Source organism: Mauremys reevesii, linkage group 10, assembly GCF_016161935.1.
Source record: "Mauremys reevesii isolate NIE-2019 linkage group 10, ASM1616193v1, whole genome shotgun sequence".
Classification (NCBI taxonomy): Eukaryota; Metazoa; Chordata; order Testudines; family Geoemydidae; genus Mauremys; species Mauremys reevesii.
The window spans coordinates 63,866,440-63,884,094 of record NC_052632.1 but is presented as its reverse complement, the minus strand read 5'-3'; the positions used below and the strand labels follow the sequence as shown (position 1 = coordinate 63,884,094).

General features: G+C 39.6%; 1 protein-coding gene across 2 annotated transcripts in view; it reads right to left on the bottom strand.

The window, feature by feature from the left end:
* PARN (poly(A)-specific ribonuclease) overlaps positions 1-17,655 on the bottom strand; it is a 158,316-nt gene that overhangs the window by 24,173 nt on the left and 116,488 nt on the right. For both annotated transcript variants that reach the window (XM_039491473.1, XM_039491474.1), the window contains exon 22: positions 10,109-10,298. In XM_039491473.1, coding sequence (XP_039347407.1) covers positions 10,109-10,298 — 190 coding nt within the window. The remainder of the gene's footprint in view (positions 1-10,108; positions 10,299-17,655) is intronic.

Genomic DNA, 17,655 nt, shown 5'->3' with positions numbered 1-17,655 from the left:
AAATCTCTTTAATAATTTCCTCCCAAAACTATCCTATTTCTGGACAAAACCACCACATGTGCAAGTATGTTCCCCTGTCCCTGAGGCTCCAACACAGTGCGCCACCCTACCAGCAAAAATAGGATTGATCTCTACATGGAGTCAAATGCAATCTTTACAGAAATTTCTTTGTGCGGTACACAAACTGAAGATGTATATCCCCTTTCAAATATAGAGATCCACTCATCCAGAGCAATTGGTTTGTCCAAATCCCTCTCCCATCTTTTCATCTGGGCTGTTTTCTTATAAACATCTTTCAATTGAAATTGTGTGCACACAAGTGCATGTGTGTGTGTGTGTATATGTACATATATCAGCTTTATTGCCCTTTTCATAATATTTTAATTTCAGGTATCTAAGTGTTTGCTCAGCCCTATTGCTTATAAAAGGTTAAACTTCCATTTCCTCTCTTTTATTTTCTTATGCACTTTTCAATCCTGTACATTTACATCTATATTCCAAACAGAAAGTTCTTTAACCAAACTCTCTTCAAGAATTCTCATTTTTTGACATACGATGCTTTATTATAAGGATCCCCCTCATTACTGCCTTTCCAGCATTGAGCTCCTCCTTATAATTTTCTTCTACATATTTCTGGACATTTTCTTCCAGCTTTTGAATTCTAATGCAGTCATACAACAAAGCTCTATTCAACCACCAGGCCCTTTGTTTTTCCAATGAGTTCCAATCTTTTAATCTAATATATACATGGGGAATAATCAGACTGTGTTATAAACACCCAGATTATCTTTTTTGACCAAATTAGCCAAAGTCTTAAATCTGAATCATGGATGAAATTCCCAAAAAAGAATCATCATATTTCAATTTTGAGTGATGCAACAAATTATCATTTCCATCTAATCCTCATTGATCATTCCCACATTGCACATCCATTCACATTTCTCCTCCCCCACCAAACCAATCCCTTCATCCCCAAGTGGTAATATCCACCTCACTAAAATCTCCTTCCCCTTTAAAAAAATATCAAAAACTCATTTACTTCCAATCTCCTTAAAAAAAAAAGAGTAAAAACTTGATTAAAAACAAAAAAAAAAAAAAAAAGAAACACTGCCTCTATTCAAAGAGATTTTTGTTGAACAAACAGGTTGTCCTATCTTCTATTAGAGACAATTTAGAGAGACATTTAACTTATCTAAGACATATTTAGGAATTAGAATAAATTTTTTTTTGTAAATCTATAAAAATTTATTATTTTAGAATGTATTTTTTCATTTTTTATTATTTCTTTTTATTTTTAGCATCATTTTTCATCATTTTAGTCAACTCTTTTATTATTTCATATTACTCCATTTTTAAGCAGTTCTCATTACCAAATTAAATGCACCATTTCAATCTTTGCATTTTTTTTTTTTAAATTTTATTTTTTTTTTAAATACCATTATTTTTTTTTTGCATTACATTTTAGATTAAGTTATTTATTTTTGTTTCTCCTTGTTGTGTTTTTTGTATTTTTATATACTGTTTCCTGAGTTCTTTGTTTTTCTCTTTCTTATTCCTGTGTTGTTTTTATTTTTTTTATTCTAATTTACTATTTTTTTAAAAATTATACTTTTTATAAAATAATAGCTTTATTGCAAAAACATAACATTTAAATTTTTAGAATGAAAAAATTGGTTAGCAATGGTGGTAAATAGGAACAAATTTAAAAGGGAAGTTGTGTAACTGGAAAAATTCCAAACTGTGTCATACTAGTTTTAGATCCACAAAGTGTTGTTTTAGTCCTGTTAGTTCTATTTTTCTGTGGTTGAGTTAGTTCCCTGCCTCCCTCCGCTCCCCTACTAGTGTATCTCTGCCCCTGCTTCTCTCCCCTGCTCTTACCCTCTGCTCTCTGCCTTCTGGCATTCTCTCCTTGTTGCCTGGTGTCCTCTCTGCTCATTGTCTCCTGGTGTTTCTTCCCTCCTGAATCCATGGATTTAAATCTCCTTTGAAAATTTTTTTTTAAATAATTCCTGAAAAATCTTTTTTTATAAATATTATTTAAAATTCTTTATTATTATTATATTTAATTATTATTCTTAAAATTCTTAACCACAGTTATCTTATTTCTCAAATTTTCAATTCTTTTCATTTTTTGACCCTTTCTATTTTACTCTGTATCATTATGTTTGTGAGATGCATTGCATTTTCATTTTTGTTTAGGTATTATTTTGAATCATAATATTAATCAACATTATATAAAATAATATTTATATTATAATATATAATACACCATTATAATAATATATCAACATATAATATAAATATATATTATTTTTATATATTTATCATATTTACCACATATTTATATATATTATTACATTTTGTAATATCTTAGATTATTTTGATAGATATGTTGATCAATGTCTTAACTCACACAATTAACTCAAAATATTAATCATTAAAAATTCTTTTAAAATAAAACTGTTAAAAATAATAAAAATTATTAATTTAAACAAAATTTTTTTTATTTTTATATTTTTATTTGATTTTTATATTTTACAATATATACATTAATTTTAATTTTTTATCATTTTTTTTTTATTTAAAAAAATTGTAAAAAAAAAAATATAAAAAAAAAATAATATTAATAAAAAAATACCTGTCAATTATATTGTAAAGTATTCTAATGTAAATTGCAATTTTTTTTGCAATTTTTTTTTTGTTAAAAACAAAACAAAAAAAAAAAAAAAAAAAAAAAACTTAAAACCTATAAAATTATTAAAACCTACTTGTTCAGCTAGTCCTTTCTTTACAAACAAGTTTGTTTACATTTAATTTTTTTATTTTTTTTTTATTTAATTTAAAATATGTTCACATGTTTTTTAATATATCACTTTTGCCCAGGTGTTTAGCGCATTATTGTGTTTTTTTGTATATATATGATATTCATTATTCAATTCATGTTTGCCATTCATTGTTTCTATGCTTATGATATGCTTATGCCTTCTATGCAGATGATGATGTGATAATGATCCAAAGCAGTGTTTGTCTGAGCAATTGACTGAACAAGAAGTACTTGTAGGCTGTTTACTTTGATTTTTTTATTTTTTTTTTCTTTTGTTGCATTTTTTTTTTAATAATTTTTTTTTTGTAAGTAATTTCAATTTTCAAGATAAAGAGATTGTAAGAAAATTACTTAATTTTAAAAATTTTTTTTAATTTTTTTTATTTTTATTATTAATATAAAAATAAAAATATAAAGTGAGTAATGTATACATTGTGTGTTGTAATTTGTATTTGAAAATATATAAAAAACAAAAAAAAAAAAAAAAAAAAAATTTTTTTATTTTTTTATATTTATTTTTATATATTAATTTTTTTAACGATTAATTTTATTTATTTTTTTTTTTAATTTTAATTTAAACAATTTTTAATTAATTTTTTAAATTTTTTTTTTACTAATCTTGTACCTAATCCTGTTGTCTACTAATCTCTCTGTTCCTCTTCTCTTCATGATGTGTGTCAGTGATGATGATGCTTCTCCATCTCTCTCTCTCTTCTTTCTGATCTCTGATGGTGATTTTAGACCTGTGTAGGGACGAGTCAGATTGTTCTGAGCCCATTCCCATGTCCCATTCTCCTATTCCCATTATTTTCTTTTCTTTTGGATCTGAGATCTGTCCTTCTATTTTCTATTTCTATTTAAAACAAACCCAGGAACCCTCACTTTTATCTTATATTGTTCTTAGTAGTACAGTCATCAGGTGTAGTTCTCTTTGCTTTCGAAGGATTGAGGTTACCAGATCTGGGAAAATCTGTATGGACTGTTTAGGAATAATCACTGGTTCAACTCTCTCCCTCTTTACCCTCAGTATTTTATCCTTGTCTTGACAGAAGGGTAAATGGAAAATCATCTCTTAGTCTGGGAGCCTGCTGGGGGGATAGGGAAAAGGACTCCAAGCCCTCTCAATATAAATGTGATCTTTATTGCCAACACATCCAGCAGATTTCTCCCTTCAATCTCCTCTAGAATATCTTTAATCTTTAGAGAACCCTGGAATAACATTTTCCATGTCCTCAAGCTCCAATTCTATTTCTTTTTCTCTTTTTACAGTTATTTGGATTCTTTCCTCTAGGTTAGTAATTCTGTCTGATTGCTTGTCTAATCCTGTTTCCATATCTGATATTTTCCCATTAATCTCATTAATTTAATTTTTTATATCTTTAACGTAAGCATATAACTCTTCCCTCATCTCCTGATTCATCTTTTTGATTTCCTAACAGGAGGTCCTTCAGGTCACCCTTAGTGACTGATACTTCTCCACCTGGCTTCATAGTTAGTTTGTTGGAGGGCGAGTTACTCTCTTTCGTGACTGTCAACTTTTGGGGGATGGAGGGGAGACAAATCTTTGTACCAGAGGACTCTTTTTTCCTTTTCCAGACATCTAGATCTTCTGGTCTTTCCTTGCCTGTTGTGCCTCTCTCAATACAGTATCCTCACTTAATGTTCCTGAAAAATGCAACTTTAAGTGAAATGATGTTAAATGAATCCAATTTTCCCATAAGATTTAATGTAAATGCGGGGGGGAGGAAGGTTCAAAGGACATTTTTTTGGGGTAGACAAAAGGCATTATATACTGTACAGTACTGTACTGTGGCTGGAAAGTGCTCCTGGCTTACCTCACACAGGTACAGCTCACTGCAGGCAAGGACGCTAGGAAGCATCTTCGCAGCAGCAGCTTCCCCGGAGAAGAATAGGCGCTGACCTTGCCGGGGGATGATCCAGACCCGCCTCTTCCTGTCCCCTCTCCACTCCAGGCCCACCTCTTCCCCACCCCCACTCCACCTCTTTTCTGGAGCATGCCGCATCCCCGCTCCTCCCCCCAGCCACAGACAGTCCTAAGCGCCGCCAAACAGCTGTTTGGCAACACTTAGGAATTTCTGGGAGGGAGGGCGAGGAGCGGAGATGTGGCGCTTCCCCGCTCCTCCTCCTCCCTCCCAGAAAGTCCTAGGGTCCCGGCCGCCGGCCCCGCTCAGCCCGCTGCTGGCCTGGATGGATGGAACCCCGGGCCGGCAGCGGGTTGAGCGGGGCCAGTGGCTGGAACCCCGGCTGGCAGGAGCGGCCGGACGGAACTCCAGACCAGCAGCGCTGCCGCTCTGGGGTCCCGACTGCTGGCCCCACTCAGCCTGCCGCTGCTCTGGGGTTCTGGCTGCCGGCCCCTTGCCAGCCAGGGTCCTGGCCACTGGGACCCTGGCCAGCAAGGGGCCGGCAGCCAGAACCTAGAAATGAAAGTAGGGCGGAGCGTGCATGCTCAGAGCTGGCTGATGCTGTGGCGCTCCGCTGCGGCTGGAGGCATGGCACGTGGTGCGCTCCCAGCTGAGGTCCTGCTGGCTGCCAGAACTCTCCAGCAGCCTGGCGCTGGCGGCCCTGTGCACTGGACTAAGCAGCAGGCAGTCAGGCTGGTTACCAGGGCACTACAGGCACGTGCCGGCCCTGCAGCATGCACAGCTGCGGCCCCTCGGGGGGAAGGGAATGTCAGGCCGGGGGTCTTCTGCCACCACCCCCCATTTGACTGCAGATGCAGTGTCCCCACACAGCTGGCCCACAGCTCCCTTGGCAGGAACAGGAACAGAGTGGGGCAGGGACCCATCCACCATCCAGGTAACCCGGCTGCAACCGGGACTGTCCCAGGCCAGCCCCAAGTCCCCGCCCCGCCAAGGACTTCCCCCCACCCACACACGCCAACCCCCTGCCCTGAGCCCTCATGCCACCCAACCCTGACTCCTGCAACCCCATGCTCCCAGCCCTGACTCCTGCATCATCCACATCCCCATCCCCTGCCCTGAGTGATCCCCCCACACCCACACATCCCCAGCCCCTGAGCTCCTCCCCGCAAGGGGGGTTGCAATATGACAGTACCTGTAAGAAATTTAACTTACTTGCACCCCTGCTGAAACCCCAGACCAGCAGCGGACTGAACGGAGCCAGCGGTGGGCTGAGTGGTCATCCCGCTGCTGGTCTGCGGTTCCGGCCGCCGGCCCCGCTCAGCCACTGCCAGCCTGGGGTACCGGCAGCCAGCCCAGAGCTCTGCTCCTGGCCTCGACCCAGCACTCTTCAGTCACCCCCTCCTGTAGCCCACATTGGAAAACTCAGCAAGAAAAAGCGAGGGCAAGGATCACACTAAACTGATAAGATCAGCATTTTAATTTTATTTTAAATGAAGCGTCTTAAATATTTAAAAAACCTTATTTACTTTAAATACAACAATAGTTTATTTATTGTGACAGGGTCAGGCCAGATGGCTACAGGAGAGTGATAGAAGGCAGATATATTAGCCCCAGGTTAAGTAGGTTCCCTTTCCCTGGGTAAGGTAACAGGGAAGGTTCCAGAACAATCAGCAGCTTTCTGGAAACAATTAAGGCAGACAGGCTGATTAGAACACCTGCAGCCAATCAAGAATCTAAATCAAGAAGCTAAAATCAATTAAGGCAGGCTAATCAGGGCACCTGGGTTTAAAGAGGAGCTCACTTCAGTTTGTGGTGCGCTTGTGAGGAGCTGGGAACACGAGGCGCAAGGAACTGAGAGTGAGAGGATGTGCTGCTGGAAGACTGAGGAGTACAAGCGTTATCAGACACAGGAGGAGTTGACCCGGACTGTGGGTTCCACAAGAGGGGAAGATCTCTGAGGCAAGTAAATCCGCCAATAAGTGCAGAACCCACCAAGGTAGAGGAGGAACTTTGTCACATTATAAAATATAGATTTATAGAGAGAGACCTTCTAAAAACGTTAAAATGTATTCCCAGCATGCAAAACCTTAAATTACAGTGAGCTTGGCACACCACTTCTGAAAGGTTGCCTACCCCTGTTCTAGAGTGACATCGAGAAGGAGCTAGCATCTATTCAACTCAGACATTTTAATTGTACAAGGTGAGAGCAATGCATGCAGTGGTCCCAAGAGTTACCCAGAATTGGAGCAGCTGTGTTGAGAATTTTGGGTATGGCAAGACAAACAGCAGAAGATTGCAACTCATGAAATAAGCAACTGTAAATGACTTACTATTACTAAATACCCTTTTCAAGCACAAACCATCATGGTGATGGATTGGGACACTGCCAGATTTTCAGACTCAATACCAAATAGACTTCATCATGATCTCGATGAGGTGATGTTCTGTTGTGACAGGAAGTCAATCCCTCAGGAAGGCTAACATAAGATCTGATCATAAGTTAGTAATAGCCACCATAAAGATCAAATTGTGACGCAAGAAACAACCAGCAAGTGACTTCAGAGTCCACTGTAATGTTGATAAACGGAAAGTCTGTGAAAGAAGTAGAATTCAAGATGACTGAACAAAAGCTGCAAGCTGCTGAACCTCTACAAGGGTGACATAGATCAGATGCACAGGAGATGTATTGCTCTATTACATACACCACAGATGTATGTGCTCTATTACATATACCTCGGGAAACAGATCCTAGAGCAGCAGCCTTGGATCACAGAGAAGATTATCAAGTTGTGTGATCAATGAAGGAAGCTAAGAGCACAAAGCAAGATGGATCAAATGGCAAGCAAGAGAGCAAGCACTTCCGTGTGATGTGAGAAAGATTGAAGACGCAAAAGAAGACTGGCTTGACAACAGTGCATCACACTATTATGGCAAATGCCACAAGAAAGGCCTACCAAAATATCAAGACTCTTTCAAAAAGTTTCCCTGAAGGAAAAATACCATTTTCACCCATTAAGTGAGGTAAGTATAACTTGAGACTTGTATAATATGAGCAAAACGAATTTTAAGTTGGAAGTGAGGCAGAGATCTATGTCAGAAGCTTGACTTATGCCGCTGGACCTCCTATGATCGAATAACTTGATGAAGCAATGCAGACACTGAAAAGTAATAAAGTCCTTGAAGTGGATAATGTACAAGCAGAACTACTTGTAATTAAAAGTGGTGAAGAGGCATTCAACAGGCTTGTCAATGTGATTTGAGAATTTGGAAGAGGGCCCAGGACTTCGACACAGTCCCTGATGGTTCCTATATATAAACGGGGAACCCCGCTGTTAATGGAAATTAATGCAGAATCTCATTATTGACACACCCTAACAAAATGCTACCGGACATTATCCTGAAGAGAATTGCATCTAATATTGTGGTTGAAGAACAAGCTGGGTTTAGACCCAAAAGGGGTACACTGAAGGAGATATTGGGGAGGCATCCTAGCACCCGTGGCTGTTCCTACATTTGGACAAAGGCTGTGTGAAGATCATAAAATGTGGAGAAAGATTAGCCACCAGTGACTCCCATGTGTTGTGTTTAGCGTACATTGTGAAGTGACTATGCCACTTTGCACTGTAAAAAATGTATGCATGTACCTATGAAATAAAGTCCCGTCTGTCTTCCTTGCTAGCTAGCCCATTATCAACTATTCAGGCCACTGGACTTTAATTTGGGACATGGATTTTGCTAACAAGAAAATATGCAATACATTCTGCCCTTTAAAGACCAAAACACAAAAAAATGGGGGGCTGGGAGAGAGGAGAGAGGAGCTGTAATAATGCAGTCCTAAACCATGGTGAACACAGCAGTATCAACATACCTCAGAACTCTTCCCATATTACCAGATTACCTATGCTACCTAAACCTATAGGACGTACAAACTGTGTGAAGATGGATTACAGCAATACAGTTTATTTTACTGTATAAATTCTACTCCTAGATCAATTCATTTCACAGAAACATTAAGTAACTGAGGCTTCATAAACTTTAGAAGTCCTATAGTAGATTGTGTAACATGCCTTTCTCATTATTCATGCTCCCTCATACTGAATACCCAAAACTATGAAACACCATTTTTTGGAAAACCTAGATTAACTCCTCATCCCATCTCCCCAAAGAATCACTTGTGCTCTTCCTTCTCTCCTAAACATTCCTCACAAATTTTTAAACATGCATCAAAATGTGACAAGCATCCAAAACACCTGTTTTGTTCATATTAAATATAAACACTCATCTACAGTGTAAGTATAAAACCTGTTTTTAATGATGTTCTTACTGTGAGAGAAGCCAGTTTTCTGAATTGCAAAATCCAACACATTCACAGGAGGAGGGGGCGTGGAAGCTACAGATCACCACATTATTCATACAAAAGGAGAAGGAAGCAGAAAAAGCCCAGCAGTTCAGAATCAGTTTTGCTCCCTATTCGTACCTTCTCCCATCCTGTAAAAACATCAGGCATGCAGCTCCCTTGAGATTTTTATAAATTTAAGAAGGAATCTATGAAACAGTGCAGCAGAGACTTTCAAGGACAAATCAGAGATTATATGAATTACAGTAACACTTAGAGGCCTCAGACCTCAAAATTGCACTAGACAGTGTACAGTGAGATTCCTTTTTCTGAAAAGCTCAATCTAAACAGACAAGACAAAGCAAACAAGAAACAGACGCAAGTCATACAGCAATTTACTGTGCCAGGATTACAACACAGTTTTCCTGACTCAGTCCAATGGATCATTAATGAGGGCAAAAATTCATGGCAACCCTTTAATTTTCACTAGAGACTCAAACAAAATCTAACCTAAAAAATAGGTGGTTAATCAAGGTAGTCACATAAAGAATTATTTCTATTCTTCCTCCCCACTTTTAGAAACACAGAAGGAATTTTCATTATGATTGTTCAGTTGGCTGTTTCCCAGGGAGTGATAGAGTATGTATTACCGTGTGCTAGCACTTTGGAAAGTCAGCCACAAGACACTGATAGCAGTATGAGAGGGAGCAGCTCAGGGCTTGTCTACACTGGCACTTTACAGCGCTGCAATTTCTCGCTCACGGGTGTAAAAAAAAAAAACACCCCGAGGTCAGCAAGTTTCAGCGCTGTAAAACACCAGTGAGGACAGTGCACCAGTGCTGGGAGCTGCACCCCTCGTGGAGGTGGGTTTTTCAGAGTGCTGAGAGAGCTCTCTTCCAACGCTCTGCCACGACTACACAAGCCATGTTAAAGCGCTGCCATTGTAGACTAGCCCTCAGTTTCCAAATCTTAAGAGAAGCCATCCAGAGCTGCTGAAATTAAGGATAAGTTGTTTTCTTTCCATGTGTTTTATTATTATTATTTTTACTTATGAAAGGCTCTCACCTGTTAACACAGTAGTACCGACTCTGGGGAATGTATGGTGTGTATTGCGTTTTTAACCGCTTTCTCTCCATCTCCTTCCAACTATCTTCTGTCCACTTTCTTTTTGCCTGTTTTTCTTCATGTTTTTTCTCAACATATTCTGCATAGGTCTGGATCCTATAACTTTCAGCATATCTGCTGGTGTTTACAGCTATGGGGAAGAAGAGCATTGGATATTATGTACAGAACAGCCTTTAAATACAGCCTTCCCTTCCCTGAAATAACTTAAAGAAGGTGGAGTGAACAGCTACACAATTCAAAGTTCAACTGATAGTGGTAAGGAAATGCAATAAGATCCTGCTAATTTTATGATAAATACTTCAGGAATGCAGGATGCACAGGAAATAGATCTATTATGGAACTGTAAAGGAGAACTTCCAAGTAAGAGTTCCCATATTTTGCAGTCATCTATCTAGGACAAGGAAACTAGTTTGCAGGAATGGAGATTTCCATCCTTGCTCCCAGGAGATGGAAGTTTAAATATGACACTCATGGATACAATAGCCTACATTTACCCACACCAAGTACAGTAGGACTTGCTACATTCACATTCATCCTTCTCTGCTGAAGGAAACAAGTTGTTTTGTACCCTCTTAATTCACATTGTTGCACGATAGAATATTTGTACTGTTAGCACTGCTCACAAAAATGGGCCTCACAAAAGGGGTTCATTGGTTTGAAGATTTTTAAAAAAAAATGAGAAACCATCAAATCTTCTGTCATTATCCCTTCCAGATTGCTTATTGGCAGAAAAGCCTTCCTGGAATTTTTCCTTTAAGTCTCATTACTTAACCCAACAGGTTTATTTCGCAAGTTTGCCAAGAAAAGACTATATTTACAAAATCTTAGACGAAACCTAGTTTTGATTGCTGCACAACACAGCTTTAGTTGAGCTGCATTTTCTATTATGCTAAATATTCATTAAAGAGGCAAGCAGTCTATTAATGATCACCTAGTTACTCCCATTATTGTAGCCCTCTACTGTTAGGACTCCATTTCACTGAAACATGACTGCCAATTTATGGTGGAGCGATTTCTCTCAACACATGCAGAATTAGGAGCACTTAAAAAAACACCCCACTTTCATTGCCTGCCTTCGCACAGCAACAATTTACCAACATTCCTTCAAGTCCCAGCAGTTTTACAGTTGTCAGCCTTTAATCTGCAAGCCCAGTTCTGGCCTGAAGCCATTGCTATAATGAATGAATCAGCAAAATGAATTGGCTGTCAGCTGGTGTCCTCTGCTGTTTCCAGTTTAACTGTTTGAAAGAAAGTACTGTAGGGTGATCAGTAACACTGAAGTTTTACAAACAGTTTATAAATTATTCACACACTTTGTGTAATTCTAATTTAGTGAAGTTAGACACAAAACGCTGAAGTTTATCATTGCTTTTTCAGTCCTTTGCAGGAGCCAAGTTGCTCCTCACTTAACATTTTACATTACTGCTATCCCATGTATTTAAACTGGCATACCTTAACCTCACAGTTCCATATAGGCTGGGAAGCAATATCAATGATGATGGAATTTATTTTTCTTTTAGGACTGATGTTTGTATCCAATAGATTAAATATTTAAAAGTTATATGTAATTAATGACCCATGAGCCACAGGTGGCATATATTAGTGTTGTTGAAGGAGCATAAACCTTTTATTACAAGCATAGACAGCCAAACTAAAGCACATTATAGACTCCAGGAATAGTCATGTCTTATTTAATTTCTGATTAATGGAAAAAAATTATCGGATTTTTGTAGCAAAGTAAGGCATTAAACATATACCGTACATCTACACACACTAACATTTTCTATTAACAACAAAGCTTCAGGATCTGTGTCCTTAGAAGCTAAAGTTATTTATTGCCCAGAGAAGTAGTTTTAGCCCTTTAAATATGATTTAAACATGGCCCAAAATGGAAGGACTACAAGAAATAGTGTGGGGAAAGTTCAATGTTTCTCATCCCAAAAAATAAGTTTAATACAACTGAGGAAAAATCCACAAGAAGGAGCAAAGTAATAAAAATGTGATGATGGTGTGCCTTTTTTTAAAAAAAAATTCACATAATGTTAATGTTTCTTAGCTAAGTGGAGGAATCTGCTCTCTTTGAAGCCCTGTGTTTTATAGCAGCACATTCAAAAATTCTATATACTGAATGACCTACTGCTTTATGCATTGAGGAGTTGAGATTCATATATACAAAGTTTTAAGAAGCAACACACGGCTGAAACTTTCTTGTATGGCTTTCAGCAATGCCTGGTAAAGAAGGGTGGTTCTTTAACTCAATTTGCAGCTATATTAGCAACAAAGCTTTTAGAATAGCACTCTTCATGCCACAATAGCACCAACATGCTACATAGTGTTATCTCATTTTGCATCTCCTGCCTAATGGCATGTGTTTCCAGAAGCTGAATCTCCCTATAACACAGTGAGCTCATTAAAAAAAGATTTTCATTATTTTGTTAGTTGAAAAAGCTGTCCTCTCCCTTTCTACGTCTGAGTTAGCGAGTCTGGTTTAGGATACCAAAAGCAAGCAGCTAAATTATGTTATACACCAAACTAGATCCACTAAATGATTGTTTAAAAAAACAAAAACAAAAGAAAACTGTAATTGCAAACATAACACTATGTTATGAAGAATATTTCTAGCACAGCATCACCCCCAGTTACTAGGCAGATTATTAAACAGACTGACTGAGGCTGAGCGATCTAAAAGGAATGTGCACAAACACAAAGATTTTCTTTCACTAAGTCATTGCCCTTGTACAAAACTGAAATCATGCCAGACAGCCACTGACAATATTGAGCATATGAAGTACATAAAGTGGTCCCACACCTAAATATACAAATTAAATGTGTAGATAGAAAAACTACACATTTTTTTTATTACACACACAGAGCAACATTAAAAGAAGACTAAAGTTGGAAAAATCAAGCACTCGAAAGTTAGGAAATTGCAGAATAAAGGTTACAGGAGGAACCTTAATTTGGCCCCTTGTATGCATGTATTATGATGCTGTCTTTAATTACATGATCACATGCTATTTTTTCCACAAAACCCCAGACTCATTCACTGCACAGGATGGACGCCGTTCAACTAATGAGCAACTATTCAATATTTTGTTGTATCCTCACTGAGCAATGTGCAGCTTTAGGATTTATTTACTGCACACTATTCAACCCTTGTTCTGAACAAGGGATTATTAATTTCCTCATGGGCTTTCTATTGCACTCATCGCTATAGTATCCAAGTACTTTACAAATAAGCTATTTGCACAAAATCCCTGTAAGGTGAAGGGTGATGATATCTTCATTTTACAGATGGAGATCTGAGGCCGAGAAAGAGTAAGGTCAAAAGAAGCCACAAATTTTGTGTGCCCAATTTGAAAAAAAATCAGATCCTCATAGTTTCAGAGTACCGTATACACTCATTCATTGGCCCGTTCGTTTAGAAACCGACCCCCCCCCCCCCAAGATGGATAGGTAAAAATAGCAATAACTGCATGACCCTTTCATAAGCCGACCCTATATTTCAGGGGTTGGCAAACTTTGGCTCCTGGCCCATTAGGGTAAGCCGCTGGCGGGTCGGGACGTTTTGTTTACTTGGAGCGTCTGCAGGCATGGAGCCCCTCAGCTCCCCCTGGCCGCGGTTCGCCGTTCCCAGCCAATGGGAGCTGCGGGAAGTGGCGCCACTTCCCGCAGTTCCCACTGGCTGGGAACAGCGAACTGCGGCCACGGGGAGCTGAGGGGCTCAATGCCTGCAGATGCTCCAGGTAAACAAAACGACAATGTATTAGATATTCAATTCAATGATTCCATAGAGTTTAAAACCATCAAATTTTGGTGTAGACCCGTCTATAAGCTGACCCGCGCTCTTTGATGTGTTACTTTTTTACCAAAAATATTCAGCTTATGAACAAGTATATACGGTACTTTGCATTATATATCCCACTGACTTCAGCTGCAGGTGTGAGTGCTCAGCCCTACTGAAAATCAGAACCCCCAGTTTCGAGCTGGTTACCAAGAAAATGAGGAACCCAAATTAGTGACCACCTGTGAAAAGCTTGGTTTAAGTGCCTTGCCCAGCACCACACAGGAACTCTTTAGCAGAGGAAGGGATAGAATCCAATTCTACATGACATCTTTCAATTGCCTTAATAAGACCATTCTTTCTCTTCCTACAACTCCCCCCCCATCTCATTCATTACACACTTTTCAATTTCTGTAACTACATAACACTGATTTATCTCAAGCAGAGACAGTCTGTGCACTGAATGAGAAAGGGGCCCTTTGGAAAAAATTTGCTGCAAGCATGTAATTAAGGCTATGTCTACACTGCAGACCTTACACTGGCACAGGTGTATCGCTGCAGCTGCACCGCTGTAAAGTCTCCTGTGTAGCCACTCTATGTTGAAGGGAGAGAGCTCTCCAGTGGCATAATTAAACCATCCCCCAACGGCATAGCGCTGTCCACAAGGGCACTTTTGTTGGTGAAACTTATGTCGATCGGGGAAGTGTTTTTTTCACACCCCGACTTACAAAATTTTACTGACAAAAATGCTAGTGTAGACATAGCTTAACACTGTATATAACTAACACACACACACACACACACACACAAAGATTGCGCCTACAGCCTGAACTCCGGCATTTCTTAACTTCTGAGTGCTTGATTATGCAACCTGAATAGTGTTCTTTTATGTGTGTTTGTGCAATTTGATTATTTTTTTAAACTGAAAAACAAATTCCTTCATGTGACATCATACTGACACTAACATGCAACAGTAGGGTTTGAACCTTTTTAGATCCACCACACAGACCTCTGCCAATTGAGTTAATGGAGTAAATGATAGCAATAGAGGTTGTCATGCTCTTTGTGGACCAAATAAGATACAGAGAGACTTGCTGACAACAGAGGAACGGCGATACGTGAATTTTGGTTTCCGTTCCAAGCTCTGAAGAGGTGTTTGTTACTGGGCATATACTCTTCTGCCTGTTTCCCCAAAACTTCTGCTCCAACACATCCCTGTTCTAGTTCTGTCTCTTCTCCAAATCTAGCTCCTTGTCCCAGGCCCATTCTCCTTGCCTATCCAGTCCTACTCTCCATGCATGCTTCTTATCCTTGTACCAGTCTTTTTGCTTAGCCAATCCTACTCTCCCGGATTGAGCTTGCTATCCAAGTTCCAGTCTTCCCCATCAACTCCCAGTCTCATCTCTCCACACACAGTCAAGTCCCATTTCCTCCTACTTTCTAGTCCAATCTGTCTCCTCTCCCCACACTGGCTCCCAGTCTCCCTCAGGGTATGTTGACACAGCAACTAGACACCTGTGTCTGGCCCATGCTAGCTGACTGGGGCTCAGGCATTGTTGCTATGTAGATGTCTTGGCTCAAGCTGGAGCCCAGGCTCTAGGACCTGTGGGGTGGGAGGGCCCAGAACTCAGGCACCATCATAAGCCCATTAGTCTACACTGCAATGAAACAGCTCCATAGCCTGAGCCCCGAGCCCAAGTTGGCTGGCATGGGCCAGCCAAGGATTTTCCTTTGTTGTGTAGATATATCCTCAGACTCCTCATACAATCTCAGTATACCTGATTCCCCTGCCCTGGTTCCTCATTCCAGTCTTTTTGCCCAGACAGTTCCAGTTCCTCCCCCACATCCAGTTCTTGTCAGATGTCTCTATGCTCCCCATCTTGCCCATTATCTCCCAACGGTTTTCCACACTAGTTCTTTTCTCTTTGTCCAGTCTATTTCAGTCTCCACACCTCACCCAATCTCAGTGTGCCCCCAGCAGTCAACTAAATCCTAGTCTCCCGCTATGCCTCCAGTATCAGACTTCCCTCAACCCCCTGGCTCCAGTCTCCTTGCCAACCCAGTCCCAGTTTCTCTTCCCCCCGCCTTCAGTCCCAGGCTCAGACTCCTTTCCTCAATCTACTCCTACTATTCCCCCAGTCTGGCATAGTCCCCTCTGCATTAGAACCAGACTTATTTCCCCTCCATGCTGCCTGGGTGTCAGCAAAACAGTTGCTGAGAGTACAGGAAAGATGGACTTTCTGCTCTGTGTTCTGGTGGTTGGCCCCATCCTGGCCCATTACAGGGAAAGGCCTTCTGAAATCTTGTAGTCTGGGGAAAGACTGTTCAGTTGCTCTATGCATGTGCTATCCCTACAGTCTGGTCAGCACTAGGAGCTGTGAGAAGCTTGAACATTCTCACTCGGGCAGAATCTTTTAGCTGCTAAGCTCTAGAAAGTGTCTACTCATCATGTGTGAACTGCAATTTTTGAAAGGTTATAACTTCGCAAAATTCGAGTGGATCTTCAGTGATGGCAAAAAGTACATCCCTGACAAAGTCCACAGCCTGCCAAATTTTAAGCACCGGCTTCAAAGTATGAGAAGTTCTAGCATTCCCAAAGAAAAGGTCACTTAAAAAAAGTGGAAAATATATTTTTCCCTAACTTCATTCTTGGAAATGGCTCATATGAAAGTCTAGCACAAGGTTTTAAGCCACTGAAAACAGTGTCTTAAATAGGAAGCATCAGACGACCTTAATAGGTGGAGCTAGTAGTACAACTAGCTAGTAGCACAACATCCCACATTTAAGGACATATTCAGGATGGAGACAAATATTTAACTTCTGATTTGTGGTCTACCCAGACAAAAAAGCCATTAGTAATATGAAAAAGTAAAAGCTGAGATAATTACATAGGTCTTGCATCACATAAGAGCATCAGTTACAAAGATTTCCTTCCTTCAGGTTAAGATCTCTCCTGAAATCATCTCTCTAGTCAGCTGAAATAGAGTGCATTTTAAAAAACATCTTTCCTATCTCAATGTTAACAGCAGTGCTGTAAGAGGTATGGGGAAAGAAAATGACTTTGTTCACTGCTCAGTAACAATACAAGCACAGCCTTTTAAAAAAGTTTGTATTTCACTAAAATTGGACAGCTTTTAAACTATGGTTATGAAAAACATTTCTTGTTCAATTCATTCTGAATTAAATACTTAGCAACAACAGGGAGGAAAGGTCGTACTGGCCCGAGCCATCCCAACTATTGGCAAAGAACTATATTTATTGGTGGCAAAGACGTTTGCTAGTCTATAAGGTGCCACAGAACTCTTTGCCGCTTTTACAGATCCAGACTAACACGGCTACCCCTCTGATATATTTATTGACTCTCTTTCCATACTTATGTCCACTTGGACTAAATGTATTTAATCCACCAGATGTGATTACAGATGGCAACCACCCTACATGGAGAAACGCAACATATTCCACAGGTCAGAAAACAAGAGAGCATGATTGTAAGCATCCTCCACAACCTGGAGAGAATAAGGGCTTTTGCGTTAGCTAACTTGTCGCATCATTCACTTATTTTCATAATGTCATGGAGTATGGAGAAGATGCAGCAAGACTGGAGGAGAGGAAATGTAATGCATTTCTCTCAAACAGCAATGACTGATCCTCCCAATAACTGTCCCATACAAAAATTAACTTTTGTCATTAGTTAAATAAAGAA